The 12,534-nt window shown below is 68.6% G+C and overlaps 1 protein-coding gene across 1 annotated transcript; it reads left to right on the top strand.

The window, feature by feature from the left end:
- Positions 1-3,128: 3,128 nt before the first annotated feature.
- On the top strand, positions 3,129-12,146 carry PIWIL1 (piwi like RNA-mediated gene silencing 1; the record flags this gene model as incomplete). The annotated part of the gene is made up of 20 exons (XM_079800895.1): positions 3,129-3,206; positions 3,443-3,562; positions 4,106-4,223; positions 4,520-4,734; positions 4,901-5,022; positions 5,182-5,262; positions 5,678-5,875; positions 5,974-6,085; positions 6,186-6,312; positions 6,418-6,535; positions 6,857-6,971; positions 7,514-7,701; positions 8,170-8,242; positions 8,673-8,873; positions 8,944-9,047; positions 9,678-9,748; positions 9,931-10,084; positions 11,072-11,197; positions 11,790-11,937; positions 12,030-12,146. The coding sequence occupies 20 exons, from the start codon at positions 3,129-3,131 to the stop codon at positions 12,144-12,146; spliced, it is 2,586 nt and encodes an 861-aa protein (XP_079657021.1).
- Between the last annotated feature and the right edge of the window lie 388 nt (positions 12,147-12,534).

Genomic DNA, 12,534 nt, shown 5'->3' with positions numbered 1-12,534 from the left:
GGGCTAGAAAGGAAGATTTTGTGCCTTGCACAGCGCAGGACACTCTGGCCATGGTCCACACAAGAACACTGTGCCTTCGGCAGCTGCAAGGGGTTCAGGCAGAGAAAATAAGCGTCGCTCCTGCCCTCTAACGTCCACTCAGGGTATTGCCACCCCTGCGGTCGCGGCTGCACCCAAGACCTATTTCTTGTTGTGCTGCGCCACCTGCTGGCCACGTGGCAGAACATCTTTGTCGCCCAAACCTCCCATCCCCTCTGCGGAGTTCATGGGCGCCTCTCGTTTTACAAAAAGCGCGAAGCTTTGTGAGCCCCCCCTCTTTTTTGGGGGGCCCCAAATGACTCCCGTCTTTCAAGTGTTTTTGCCTTTTCTCATAAACTCTCCAGGGGAATAATAATGCCAGGTTCACAGATCTTGCCTCCAATTACCTAAACGTCTCTGAGCGTAAGAATCACGTGGCGTCTCTCCTTAAAAGTCTTTGCTCCCGTCCCAAACCTACTGAATCGGCACGATCCATCCGGGAACCTGAGCCCCCGGTGGATTTTTTTATTTTTTATTTTTTTACAATGGAGCTATTATGGGTGTTATTCCTTTAACACCCCCCCCCCGCCCCCCAGACAAGGCTGTTGTACTTGGGGAGCTGGCTTTAGGGAGACTTAAGCCTTCTCCAGCCCCCTCCCCACCTCCGTCAGCACGTACACTCTCGAGTATGAATAAAACCCATCATGTTTGCTACACAAGTGCAGCTTGAAAACCGGTCCCTGGAGGTAACCGCATTGCCGCTACCCGCTCCGCTTGGATATAAAGAAGCCATTGAATGAGCACATCCCTAGTTACCATCACCCCGCTTCCACGCTGACCGATCATTCTGTTCTATTTCCCGATATGGACGGTAGTTACGGGTTGCTTTTGCCCGACGAGGAAACAAACTCCTAATGGAGGTGACCCCAGTGACCCCGGCACCTAGCCCAGTGACCCCGGCACCTGGCCCAGTGACCCCGGCATCTAGCCCAGTGACCCCGGCACCTAGCCCAGGGACCCCGGCACCTGGCCCAGGGACCCCGGCACCTAGCCCAGTGACCCCGGCATCTAGCCCAGGGACCCCGGCATCTAGCCCAGGGACCCCGGCACCTGGACCAGGGACCCCGGCACCAAGCCCAGGGACCCCGGCACCTAGCCCAGTGACCCCGGCATCTAGCCCAGGGACCCCGGCATCTAGCCCAGGGACCCCGGCACCTAGCCCAGTGACCCCGGCACCTAGCCCAGGGACCCCGGCACCTAGCCCAGGGACCCCGGCACCTAGCCCAGGGACCCCGGCACCTGGCCCAGTGACCCCGGCACCTGGCCCAGTGACTCCCGCCAACCTGGCCCCTGGACCACGTGCCTAAGTACCACGTGGAACTTATCAGAGGTGCAATTACCAAACCTGCGGAGCCAGGATTTCCAGGGGCGGGCGGAGCCATCTCTGGGTGATCCAGCCCCAGGGCCTCGGCCTGGCTCCCTGTCGCCCAGGCACGCACGCACACACGCAGCACACAGTCGGTCGACTTGGAGAGTGAAGTCCGCTAGGCACGCAGCCGCCTGCCGTCCGGGCCTTGCAATGCCCTTTTATGTGGGGGAGGTTGGGGCGAGAAGTGCAACATTCAAATGCTATTTCCCTAGTTGAGGAAGGAATTAATGTCTAAACGTAAGGGCCGGCCCAAGGTTAAGCCCACCATTTTGCACCGGGTCACAATCTCGGAGTTTATGGGGGGGGTCCTGTTCCCCCAGCTGGGAGGGCACCAAACCGCCCCGCACCCCCACTTCAGCAATCCAAGCCCTTGAACTGTTCTGCTCCAGGGAGCACGGGGAGGCCTGGGCGGGGCAGGGGCGGGGCCTGGGCAGGGCGGGGGCGGGGCATGGACGGGGCGGGGCCATCTGTGGGCGTGGTCTAATGACCCCGCCCCCTGAGAAACCGCCATCCTCGCGGCAGCCAATCAGGGCGCAGCGAGGGCGCCTGGCCTCGCCCGCCGTTAGTGCCGGGTCACGTGCTGCGCACTTTGCCCCTCGAAGCCCGTATCCATCCGCTGGAAAAAAAGGGCCTCGCCCACTTGCAGCCGCGCCCGCGCCCCGCCGTCGCCCTCGATCGGGAGCCCAGGGCAGCCGGCGACGGGGCGGCCAGCGCGGGAGGGCGGGGGCCTGCGGACCCAGCGGGGCTGGTCGGTTGGGGCCCCAAGTCCGAGGCGCGAAGTGCCGGCGCGGAGGGATCCACGTGCACGGCCGTTGGCGGCGCCGCGGGCTGTTAGTCCAGAGGCCGCGGCGAGGCGGGCGGAGCTTCCCGGGCGGCAGCCGGAGGGCCTGGTGAGGCGCCCGGCCTGGCCCCGGGCCCCTGGGCCCCTGGCGGGGACGGGGCGCTGGGGAGGGGGCGGGCCGCCGGCTGCACAGGGGGACGGGCATCGGGCGGCCGCCCCGGAGGGACGTCCGTGCCTCGGGGTCCGTGGGGCGCAGGAGCCGGGCCTGGAGGCCACCTGCCGCGGCGCCCTCGGAGGCCGGGTGCCGGCCGCGGGGAAGTGGCGGGGCCCGGAGCTGAGACCTGGACGGACGGTGGGCCGAGCGGGCCGCCCCTGGAGCCTCACGCTCAGGCAGGAGGGGGGCCCCATCCCCGCTGACAACACCCGAGAGCAGCTGCTCCACGTGCATTTTTAAAAATATGTATTTTATTGACCTCAGAGAGGAAGGGAGAGGGAGGAACAGCCAGGATGAGGGGGTCATGGCCCGGCTGCCTCCCGCGCCCCCTGCTGGGGGGGCGCCCCAACCCGGGTGCGTGCCCTGGCCTCCTGGTTCGCAGGTCGGCGCTCAGCCCCGGAGCCCCTGAACCCCCTGAACCCCCGAGCCTGGAGCCCCGGGCCCCTGAACCCCCTGAGCCTGGAGCCCCACCGGCTGCGCCTCGGCTTTCACACGCGCCCTGGGGTTGGGGGGGCCCTTGGGCTGCTCCCCGGTTTTTGAAAAGGTCGGTTCCGGCCAGGCCGCCCGGCTCGGGGATGGAGGGGACGGAGGGCTCCCCGGTGCCGGTGGGAGCGGCCCCGCGGGGAGGAGCGGCCGTGGCCGTGGACTGAGGGCGGCCTCCCCTCCGCTTCCCCCCGAGGAACGAGATGACGGGGCGCGCCCGAGCCCGAGCGCGGGGACGGGCCCGCGGCCAGGAGATCGCGCAGCACGTGGGCGCCGCCGCGGTGAGTGCCGCCGCCCTTCCCGCCGTCCTTCCCGCCGTCCTTCCTGCCCGGTGCTCAGCCCCCACCCCACCCCCCACCCCACCCCCCGGCTGGCGGTCCCCCCTTCGGTGTCCGAGGCCCCGTTCCCGGACGTCCGCGCGGGCTCTGGACTTGGGGGCTCGGGACGAGGGGCTCGGTGACCGGGAGGAGGGGGGACGACCTGCCTCCTGTGACCCGGGCGTGTCACGTGACCGCAGAGCCAGCAGCCGGGGTTCGGCCAGCCGCGACCCCCGCAGCCCCTGTCGGACGCGGACCTGATCGGCCGAGGGCGGCAGAGAGGACCCGTGGGAGCCGCAGCCAAGTCCCAAGGTGACGAGGTGGCAGGTGCAGGCGGGTGGGTGTGTGAGTGTGAGAGTGAGTGTGTGTGAGTGTGAGTGGGTGAGTGTGTGGGTGTGAGTGGGTGTGTGGGTGGGTAAGACGTGGGCCGGCAGCCGGGGCACAGACCCCAGGTGAAGGGCCACAGTGGTCCTGTGAGTCCAGGGGGGTGTCCTCTCCCGGAGCCCTGAGCCTGCTGCCCGCCGGTCCCTCCGCTGGAGGTGAGGGCCGGGCTGTCCTGGACCACAATGCACTGGGGCCCAGGTCAGCCTGGACACCGGATTACAAAGCGGCAGTCACTCGCGAGGGTGGGTTCTCGGACGCGGAGCTGAGGTCCAAGCTGGGGTAGCTGTGGCCGGGCACCAGCTCGGGTTCCAGACGCGCAGCTGCAGACGCGTGAGGTCCCCCCCCCCCCCCCCCCCCGCTGCCGTGGGGGTTTGCACAGGAGAAGCACCCGGGCAGGACGTCACCCCGGGCTCTGCTCTCCAGCTCCCGCCCGTGCTGCTGGGTGTACAGTTTCCCCTCTCTGTCTCCAAGAACTCCAGATTTCCGCGGGATTTCAGGAGCTATCCTTAGCTGAGCGAGGAGGTCGCCGCCGAGATTTCCATGATCTCGGCGTGAACACCAGGCAGAACCTGGACCACGTGAAGGAGTCCAAGACTGGTGGGTGCCCCCACGCTCCACGGGCGGCTCCACGAGGGCAGGCGGAGGGCGCCAGGGCTCCCGGGCACCTGCGTGCTGTGCGGCCTGCCCCAACGCGGGCACAGGGCCCGGCTTGTCCTCCCCCCAGGACCTGGCTTGTCCCCCCCCATCCCAGGACCTGGCTTGTCCCCCCCCATCCCAGGACCTGGCTTGTCCCCCCCCCCATCCCAGGACCTGGCTTGCCCCCCCCACCAGGGCCCGGGCGCAGGAGGTGTCGGGATGGGCCCGGGCACTCGCTGACCGGGCTCCCCTCCCAGGCTCCTCGGGCATCATCGTGAGGCTGAGCACCAACCACTTCCGGCTGACGTCGCGGCCGCAGTGGGCGCTGTACCAGTACCACATCGACTACAGCCCGCTGATGGAGGCCCGCCGGCTGCGCTCGGCCCTGCTCTTCCAGCACGAGGACCTGATCGGGCGCTGCCACGCCTTCGACGGGACCATCCTGTTCCTGCCCAAGAGGCTGCAGCACAAGGTCAGTCAGAGGTCGGCGGGGGCGGCCCCGGGTGCTGGGCCGCACACACTGGGCACAGGGGGCCGCCCACCCGGCCCACAGCCAGGCCTGAGCACGTTGGTGTGATCTGGGCTGTCGCCCTGGAGGGTCGGCTCCCTCACACCCCCCTCCCCCGCCGCCCGCTCAGGTGACCGAGGTGTTCAGCCAGACCCGGAACGGGGAGCACGTGAAGATCACCATCACACTGACCAACGAGCTCCCGCCCACCTCGCCCACCTGCCTGCAGTTCTACAACATCATCTTCCGGAGGTGCGGGCGAGGCCCCGGCCCCCGTGGGCTGGCTTCTCAAACACGCTTTGAATTTGTGTTCCGAACCCCGAGCTCAGCTTCCAGGCCTGTGCCTGCCCCTGGGGACCCAGCCCCACCCGCCCAGTGCTCACGCCTCTGCTCTGACCTTTCACCTCCCAGGCTTTTGAAGATCATGAATTTGCAACAGATTGGACGGAATTATTACAACCCAAGTGACCCGATTGATATCCCAAACCACAGGTGTGTGTGAGCGGCCGCTCCTGGGCTCGCTCACAGGCTGAGTGACGGCGCGTTAGCGGTGCCCTGGCGGGGGGTGGGCCTTGGACTTAGCTCGAATCACAGGAGACATCCCAGACCACGTGGGCCTTAACGGTCACGGTCACGGGGTGCAGCCACTGCCTCACACCCGCCGGGTCTGCCCACCAGCCGGGGCCGTGGCCTCGGGGCTCAGCACCTCAGGTGGCGGCCAGGGTGGGGTGCAATAACGAGGACCCAAGACGCTCGGGCCAGGACACGGGCACTCGAACAAAGTTAGTTACTGACCCACAACTAAAGGACGTCGTGAGAACCTCAGAGACGGGTCTTTACGTGGGGCCTTGTAAAACACGGGGGTGGGGGGTCAGCAGGGGTGTGCCCACCGACGGTGTGCCCGCAGGTTGGTGATCTGGCCGGGCTTCACGACCTCCATCCTGCAGTACGAGCACAACATCATGCTGTGCACGGACGTCAGCCACAAGGTGCTGCGCAGCGAGACGGTGCTGGACTTCATGTTCAGCCTCTACCAGCAGACGGAGGAGCACCGCTTCCAGGAGCAGGTGTCCAAGGAGCTCGTCGGCCTCATCGTGCTCACCAAGTGAGCCCCCCTCCCCAGCCAGGGAGGGCGGCTTTACCTCCCGACGGAACCAGGCCCCCCGCCTCCCGCCCAGCCCGGTAAACGCACTCGCCCCGCAGGTACAACAACAAGACGTACCGCGTGGACGACATTGACTGGGACCAGAACCCCAACAGCACCTTCAAGAAGGCGGACGGCTCCGAGGTCAGCTTCCTGGAGTACTACCGCAAGGTACGCCGCCCCAGGGCCTCGGGCCAGGCTGCGCGGGGGGGGGGGGGGGGGCGGGGGGGCGGGCTCCTCCCTCACACTGACCCCCCCCCCCCCCCGACAGCAATACAACCAGGAGATCACGGACCTGAAGCAGCCGGTGCTGGTCAGCCAGCCCAAGAGGAGGCGGGGCCCGGGCGGCGTGCTCCCCGGCCCGGCCATGCTCATCCCCGAGCTGTGCTACCTCACAGGTGTGTGCGCCGCCCCCCCCTTCCCCCGGCGCTGCTGGCCCTTGAAATGCCCTGCCCCTGCCTCCGCCTCCCTGCAGACACCCCGGCGTCACCGTCCCCTCCCAGGTCTGACGGACAAAATGCGGAACGACTTCAACGTGATGAAGGACCTGGCCGTGCACACGAGGCTGACGCCCGAGCAGCGGCAGCGTGAGGTGGGCCGGCTCATCGACTACATCCACAAGTGAGCCCGCGGGCGGGGGACGGGGGGGCAGGGGGGAGCGGGGCGGGGCGGGGCTGATAGCGACACTAGCCGCGGCCTCACAGCTCCTCTGGGCGCGGGCAGCGCTGCTCTCCCCGGACACCGCGGACTGGCTTACCTTGAGGGGTCTGGTGGCGGGAGCGGGGACGGGACGTGGACGGGGACGGAGCGCGGACACGAGGGGCTCTGTGTCTCCGCGTCGGCACCAGGGTTCAGCCGAGGCAGAGGGACGGGCAGGGTGGGGTCCGTGCGCCCACGTCTGCCCGCGGTCTCTCGCCTGGTGACGTGCCGTCCCCTCGACAGAGACGACAACGTGCAGCGGGAGCTGCGGGACTGGGGCCTGAGCTTCGACTCGAACCTGCTGTCCTTCTCGGGCCGTGTCCTGCAGGCCGAGAAGATCCACCAGGGCGGGAAGACGGTAGGCGCCGGGTCCGGGCGGCGGGGGCTCCCGAGGGCCTTCGTGGGTCACCCCGGCCCTGTGAGCGTCTGTCTGCCGGGCTGAGGTGCCGCGGCGCGAACGTGACGGCTCCCTCCCACGGCCCGTGTGGAGCGTGTGCAGGGGGGGCCGCCTCGCTCGTGCGTGACTGAGGGGTGCAGGCCCGTGAGCTCCCGCAGCGGGTCCTCCTCCGCCCTCCTCCGCCCTGAGTGTCTGAGCGCAGCGGGGTTCCCACGGCACGGCCACCCCAGCCCTGGCGCCAGGCTCTGCGTGTCGGTGCCCGCCCGCGGTCCCAGCCTGAACAGCCCACCGGCAGGGGCCTCGCCGCCACGCCCGCCTCTGCCCGGTCGTGTCTGAGGGCGTCCCACCTGGGCCCCGAGCTTGCTGGGAGATGGCGGAGAAGGCGCCTGGGCACCGGGTCCTGAGCCCGCGGCACCGAGAGGCAGCGGCTGGTGGGAGCCCGCCCTCCACCGGGAGGAGCCGCCGGGCCTGGGCACGCACTCAGGTGTCTGCGCTCTCCCCAGTTCGAGTACAACCCGCAGTTCGCGGACTGGTCCAAGGAGACGAGGGGCGCGCCGCTGATCAGCGTGAAGCCGCTGGACAACTGGCTGCTGGTCTACACGCGCAGGAACTACGAGGCGGCCAACTCGCTGGTCCAGAACCTGTTCAAGGTCACCCCGGCCATGGGCATCCAGATGAAGAAGGCGGTCATGTGAGCCACCCCCAGGCGGGCGGGGGCGTCAGAGGGAGGGACTCGAGGGGAGAAGGTCCCAGAAGCAGGGAGTCCCCGGCCGGCGTGGCTCAGTGGTTAGAGGGTCAGCCGTGTGCACAAGGGGCACGGGCCCATTTGGAGCCCGGGTGGGAGGCAGCCAATCGATGTCTCTCCCTCCCTCTCTCTAAAAACAAGTAAATAAAAATTAAAAAGTCAAGGAAGCTACCTCGGGGTGAGGATTAGCAAAAACCACATCACATCGATGATCTAGTGTAAAGGCCAGATACAGGCCCACCGCCCGTGTGCGGCACGTGTGAGGCTGAGGCAGGGTGTGTGTGTGGGGGGGGGAGGGGTGGGAGCAGCGCTGCGGGGGGTGCACTCTGCACGCAGCGTCCCGGGCACTGGGGCCTGCGGGGCTCGCGGGCCTGCGCTGTCCGTCCCCCTCAGGGCGTCCGCGTCTCCTTCCAGGATCGAAGTGGACGACAGGACAGAGGCCTACCTGCGGGTCCTGCAGCAGAAGGTCACCTCCGACACCCAGATAGTGAGTGCCCGCGCCCAGAGCCGTGTCCTGAAACCGCCGCTTAAGGGGCGTCGGGAACTGTTAGGCCTGAGTTCACTCCAAAGGTTAAAATCAGGTTCCCAAACGGCCCCAAAGCGTTTGCCCTTGAGAAGGTGGCCGCCTGCAGGGGGCTGCGTGCTGAGCAGGGACAGGCCCGGGCAGGCGGGGCTGGGCTGCCACGTCCCGTTTCCTGGCGTCCGGGGGGCGGGGTCCTCGGAACGTCCAGAGCGACCAGGGTCTCTCCAGAGCTTCAAAAGGTCACAGCAGTGGAGGGGGGCCTGGGGGGGGGGTCTGGGGAGCCGTGCACAAGTGAACCCCGGGCCCTTCAGAGGCCCTTCTGCTTGTGGCGCTGGGAGCTACCCTGACGGCTGGCGCCCTTCCGCCCTCGGCTTCCCGCCCTCGGCGTCCCCAGGTGGTCTGCCTGCTGTCGAGCAACCGGAAGGACAAGTACGACGCCATCAAGAAGTACCTGTGCACCGACTGCCCGACGCCCAGCCAGTGCGTGGTGGCCCGGACGCTGGGCAAGCAGCAGACGGTGATGGCCATCGCCACCAAGATCGCCCTGCAGATGAACTGCAAGATGGGGGGCGAGCTGTGGAGGGTGGACATGCCCGTGAGTGAGCGTTCCCCGGGGCGGGCCGCCCCCGCCTGCTGGGCCGCGTCTGACGGCGGTTTCCCTGCAGCTGAAGCTGGTGATGATCGTGGGCATCGACTGCTACCACGACACCACGGCCGGGCGGCGCTCCATCGCCGGCTTCGTGGCCAGCATCAACGAAGGCATGACCCGGTGAGTGGGAGGGCATGACCCGGGAGGGCATCAACGAGGGCATGACCCGGTGAGTGCGGCCGCCGCTCCTCTGCCCGGGAGCCAGCCAGGGAGGTGGGGGGAAGCAGCTGTCAGCGGCCTGGCCCAGCCCTGCCTCCGGCCCAGTCCCCGTCCCCCCACCCCCACCCCTCCCCCTCCCCCACCCCCACCCCCGTCCTCGGGCTGCAGTCGGCTGAAGCGGGGTGGGAGCGGGGGGGGGGGGAGGTGACCGCTGCGTTGTGGGCGGCGGAGTCTGGCTGAAGGGGGGGGACCCTCTGGGCTGAGAGGGATGCTGTGGCCCCGGGGCAGCTGAAGGCGGACAGGGACTTGGCTTGGGAAGCCCACGTGGGTGCCGTCACGGTGACTGACGCGGTGACCTTTGCCGCGCTCCTGCCGGGACAAAGCGGTCGCGGGAACGGCAGTGAGGGTGCGGCCTTCCCGTCAGAGCGGGTGTCCCAGGCCCCGCGGTGCCGACAGGACCCGGTCCCGGCCTGTGGGGCTGCTCAGGGTCGTGTACCGGTTCCTTTGTCGGAGCCGCACCCGGCACTGGAGGGTCCGGTCTGGTGAGAGCCGAGCTCACGGCTGCGGGCTGACTCCGCGCTCCGTCCGCAGCTGGTTCTCGCGCTGTGTGTTCCAAGACCGAGGCCAGGAGCTGGTGGACGGGCTCAAGGTCTGCCTGCAAGGTCAGTGCCCGCTGCCCGGCCCCGTCCCCGCCCCCATCCCCGTCCCCACCCCCACCCCGTCCCCGTCCCGTCCCCGTCCCGGGTCCCAGAAACCTGCCCAGAAGCCACAGCCCTGCCCGTGCCGAGCCGGGTGGGCGCCCGCCTGCCGCGTGGGCTCACGTGCGTGTCCGGCTCTGCTGCAGCCGCGCTGCGGGCCTGGAACACGTGCAACGAGTACATGCCCAGCCGCATCATCGTGTACCGTGACGGCGTGGGCGACGGGCAGCTGAAGACGCTGGTCAACTACGAGGTGCCGCAGTTCCTGGACTGCCTCAAGTCCGTGGGCCGCGGCTACAAGTGAGCGCCTGCATCCCCGACCTCGCTCCCGAGGCCCCCGCCCGCCCGCCGGGAGGGGCAGGGAGTGGGGCCACTAGCCACGGAGGTGCCGCACGCCGGTCGTCCTGGGCCCCTCCCCACCAGGGAGGCGGGGTCCCTGTGAGCTGGGCGGGGAGGGGGGTCTCACTGGGGCTGGGGGTGCCTGGAGCCCTGAGCCCGGCAGACTCCTCGCCCCTGCTGCTGGCAGAGGGCAGCCCCGAGGGCCGTGGGCGGAGCAGCGCCTTGGCTGCAGTCCCCGTCGGGTGGGAGAGTGAGCAGAGCTCAGGCCTGGAGGCCGAGAGGCCGAGGGCCTGTTGTGGGGGACCCTCTCGGGGCACCCACTCTGCTGTGCCCTCCCCTCCCCAGACGGCACCTGCATCAGCCCCGGGGTGGGCAGCAGCCTCTGGAGCTGGGCTGGGAGGCCCCAGGAGCCTCCCCCCCCTCAGCCTCCCCTCCTCAGCCTCCCCCCCTCAGCCTCCCCTCCTCAGCCTCCGCCCCTCAGCCTCCCCTCCTCAGCCTCCCCCCATCAGCCTCCCCTCCTCAGCCTCCCCCCCTCAGCCTCCCCTCCTCAGCCTCCCCTCCTCAGCCTCCCCCCTCTCAGCCTCCCCTCCTCAGCCTCCCCCCCTCAGCCTCCCCCCCTCAGCCTCCCCTCCTCAGCCTCCCCCCTCTCAGCCTCCCCTCCTCAGCCTCCCCTCCTCAGCCTCCCCCCATCAGCCTCCCCTCCTCAGCCTCCCCCCCTCAGCCTCCCCTCCGCAGTGAGCGCCTCACCTGCCGCAGGAGCCCCGGGCGTGCAGGCCTGCGCGGCCGCCTGGGCCTGAGGTGGGCGGGGCCGTGCCGCAGGGCGAGTGCCCCGGCCACTGGGTCTGCCACCCACACGCCTCCCGTCCCCCTCCAGGCCCTGACGTGGCCCCACAGCTCGGGGAGGGGGGTCTTTCAGTGGCGGGAGCCCTGACGGCCTCGGCTTCCCAGCCCCAGGCTGACGGTGATCGTGGTGAAGAAGCGCGTGAACGCCCGGTTCTTCGCTCAGTCCGGGGGCCGCCTGCAGAACCCGCTCCCGGGCACCGTCATCGACGTGGAGGTCACCCGCCCCGAGTGGTGAGTCCCGCCTGCCGCGCCCCCGGCCTTGAGCACAGGACCGGCTCTCAGGCCTGATGGCACACGCAGGGCGGGCCGGGCTCCAGCCGTCCTGTCTGCACGGAGCCTGGTCCCCAGTCGTGCTCCCCGCTCCGCGGTGCTCCTGGTGTCCAGGGTCAGGCTCACCTGGGACGCGCTGCCCTGGAGCTGCCCACTCAGAAACACAGGCCCACACACGTGGCTTCCAGCTGCACCGTGTGCGTCACGCGTGGGCCTGCATGATCCATGAGCAGGGACAGGTTCTGTGGGGAGCATCCAGGGACAGCTAAGGCTGGGCTCCCCCAGGCCCACCACCCCTGGCGTGGGCCGTGGTGTGGATGGGAGGCGTGGGCCGTGGTGTGGACGCGGAGGCGTGGGCCGTGGTGTGGGCGGGAGGGGTGGGCGCAGAGGCGTGGGCCATGGTTTGCCCAGCAAATGGTGGGCCCAGGGCCCCCAGGACCCAGCCCTCCACACACACCCAGCAGCACTGGAGCCTCCGTCCACGGGGCCGGGCGCGGGAGCGCGTGTGCCTGGGGGAGCCAGTGACCGGAGGGCCGGGCCCGGGCGGTTGCAGGTACGACTTCTTCATCGTGAGCCAGGCGGTGCGCAGCGGCAGCGTGTCCCCCACCCACTACAACGTCATCTACGACAGCAGCGGCCTGAAGCCCGACCACATCCAGAGGCTCACCTACAAGCTGTGCCACGTCTACTACAACTGGCCCGTGAGTCTGCGGGCCCGGCTCCCCCAGCGGGCGGGGGCTTCCCCCTGCGGGCGGCGGCCGGCGGCCCCAGCCTGACGCTGCGCTCCCCACAGGGCGTCATCCGCGTCCCCGCGCCCTGCCAGTACGCGCACAAGCTGGCCTTCCTCGTGGGCCAGAGCATCCACCGCGAGCCCAACCTGTCGCTGTCCAACCGCCTGTACTACCTCTAGCCGAGCGGCTCGTCCACGCAGCGAGGGGCTCCGCTCCCCGGTCAGCCTTCTCGTCCTGGTGGGACTTGGGAGGGGACTAGTGTCTAGAGACTTAATCCAGCATCACTACCAACCGACGTATTTTTAGGTAAAAATTAGTGTTTTTTAGTCCTCACCCAAGGACATGTTTTTATTGATTTTTTTTTTTCTAGAGAGAGTGGGGGGAGAGAGAGAGAGATATCAATTGGTTGCCTCCTGCACGCGCCCCGCCCCTTCCAGGGATCGAACCCGCAACTTTTTGGTGCACAGGACAAGGGGACCAGGCTCAGCCAGCTGAGCCGCCCCAGGGCTAGGTTTTAGATTTAAGTTGTTTCCTCTCCTCTGTTGGGAGGGTTTCTGTTTGTTCTGA

The sequence above is a fragment of the Cnephaeus nilssonii genome, assembly GCF_951640355.1.
Source record: "Cnephaeus nilssonii genome assembly, contig: SCAFFOLD_129, whole genome shotgun sequence".
In the NCBI taxonomy this organism is placed as follows: domain Eukaryota; kingdom Metazoa; phylum Chordata; class Mammalia; order Chiroptera; family Vespertilionidae; genus Cnephaeus; species Cnephaeus nilssonii.
Note: the sequence above shows the minus strand (reverse complement) of the source record. Positions and strands in the feature narration are given on the sequence as shown.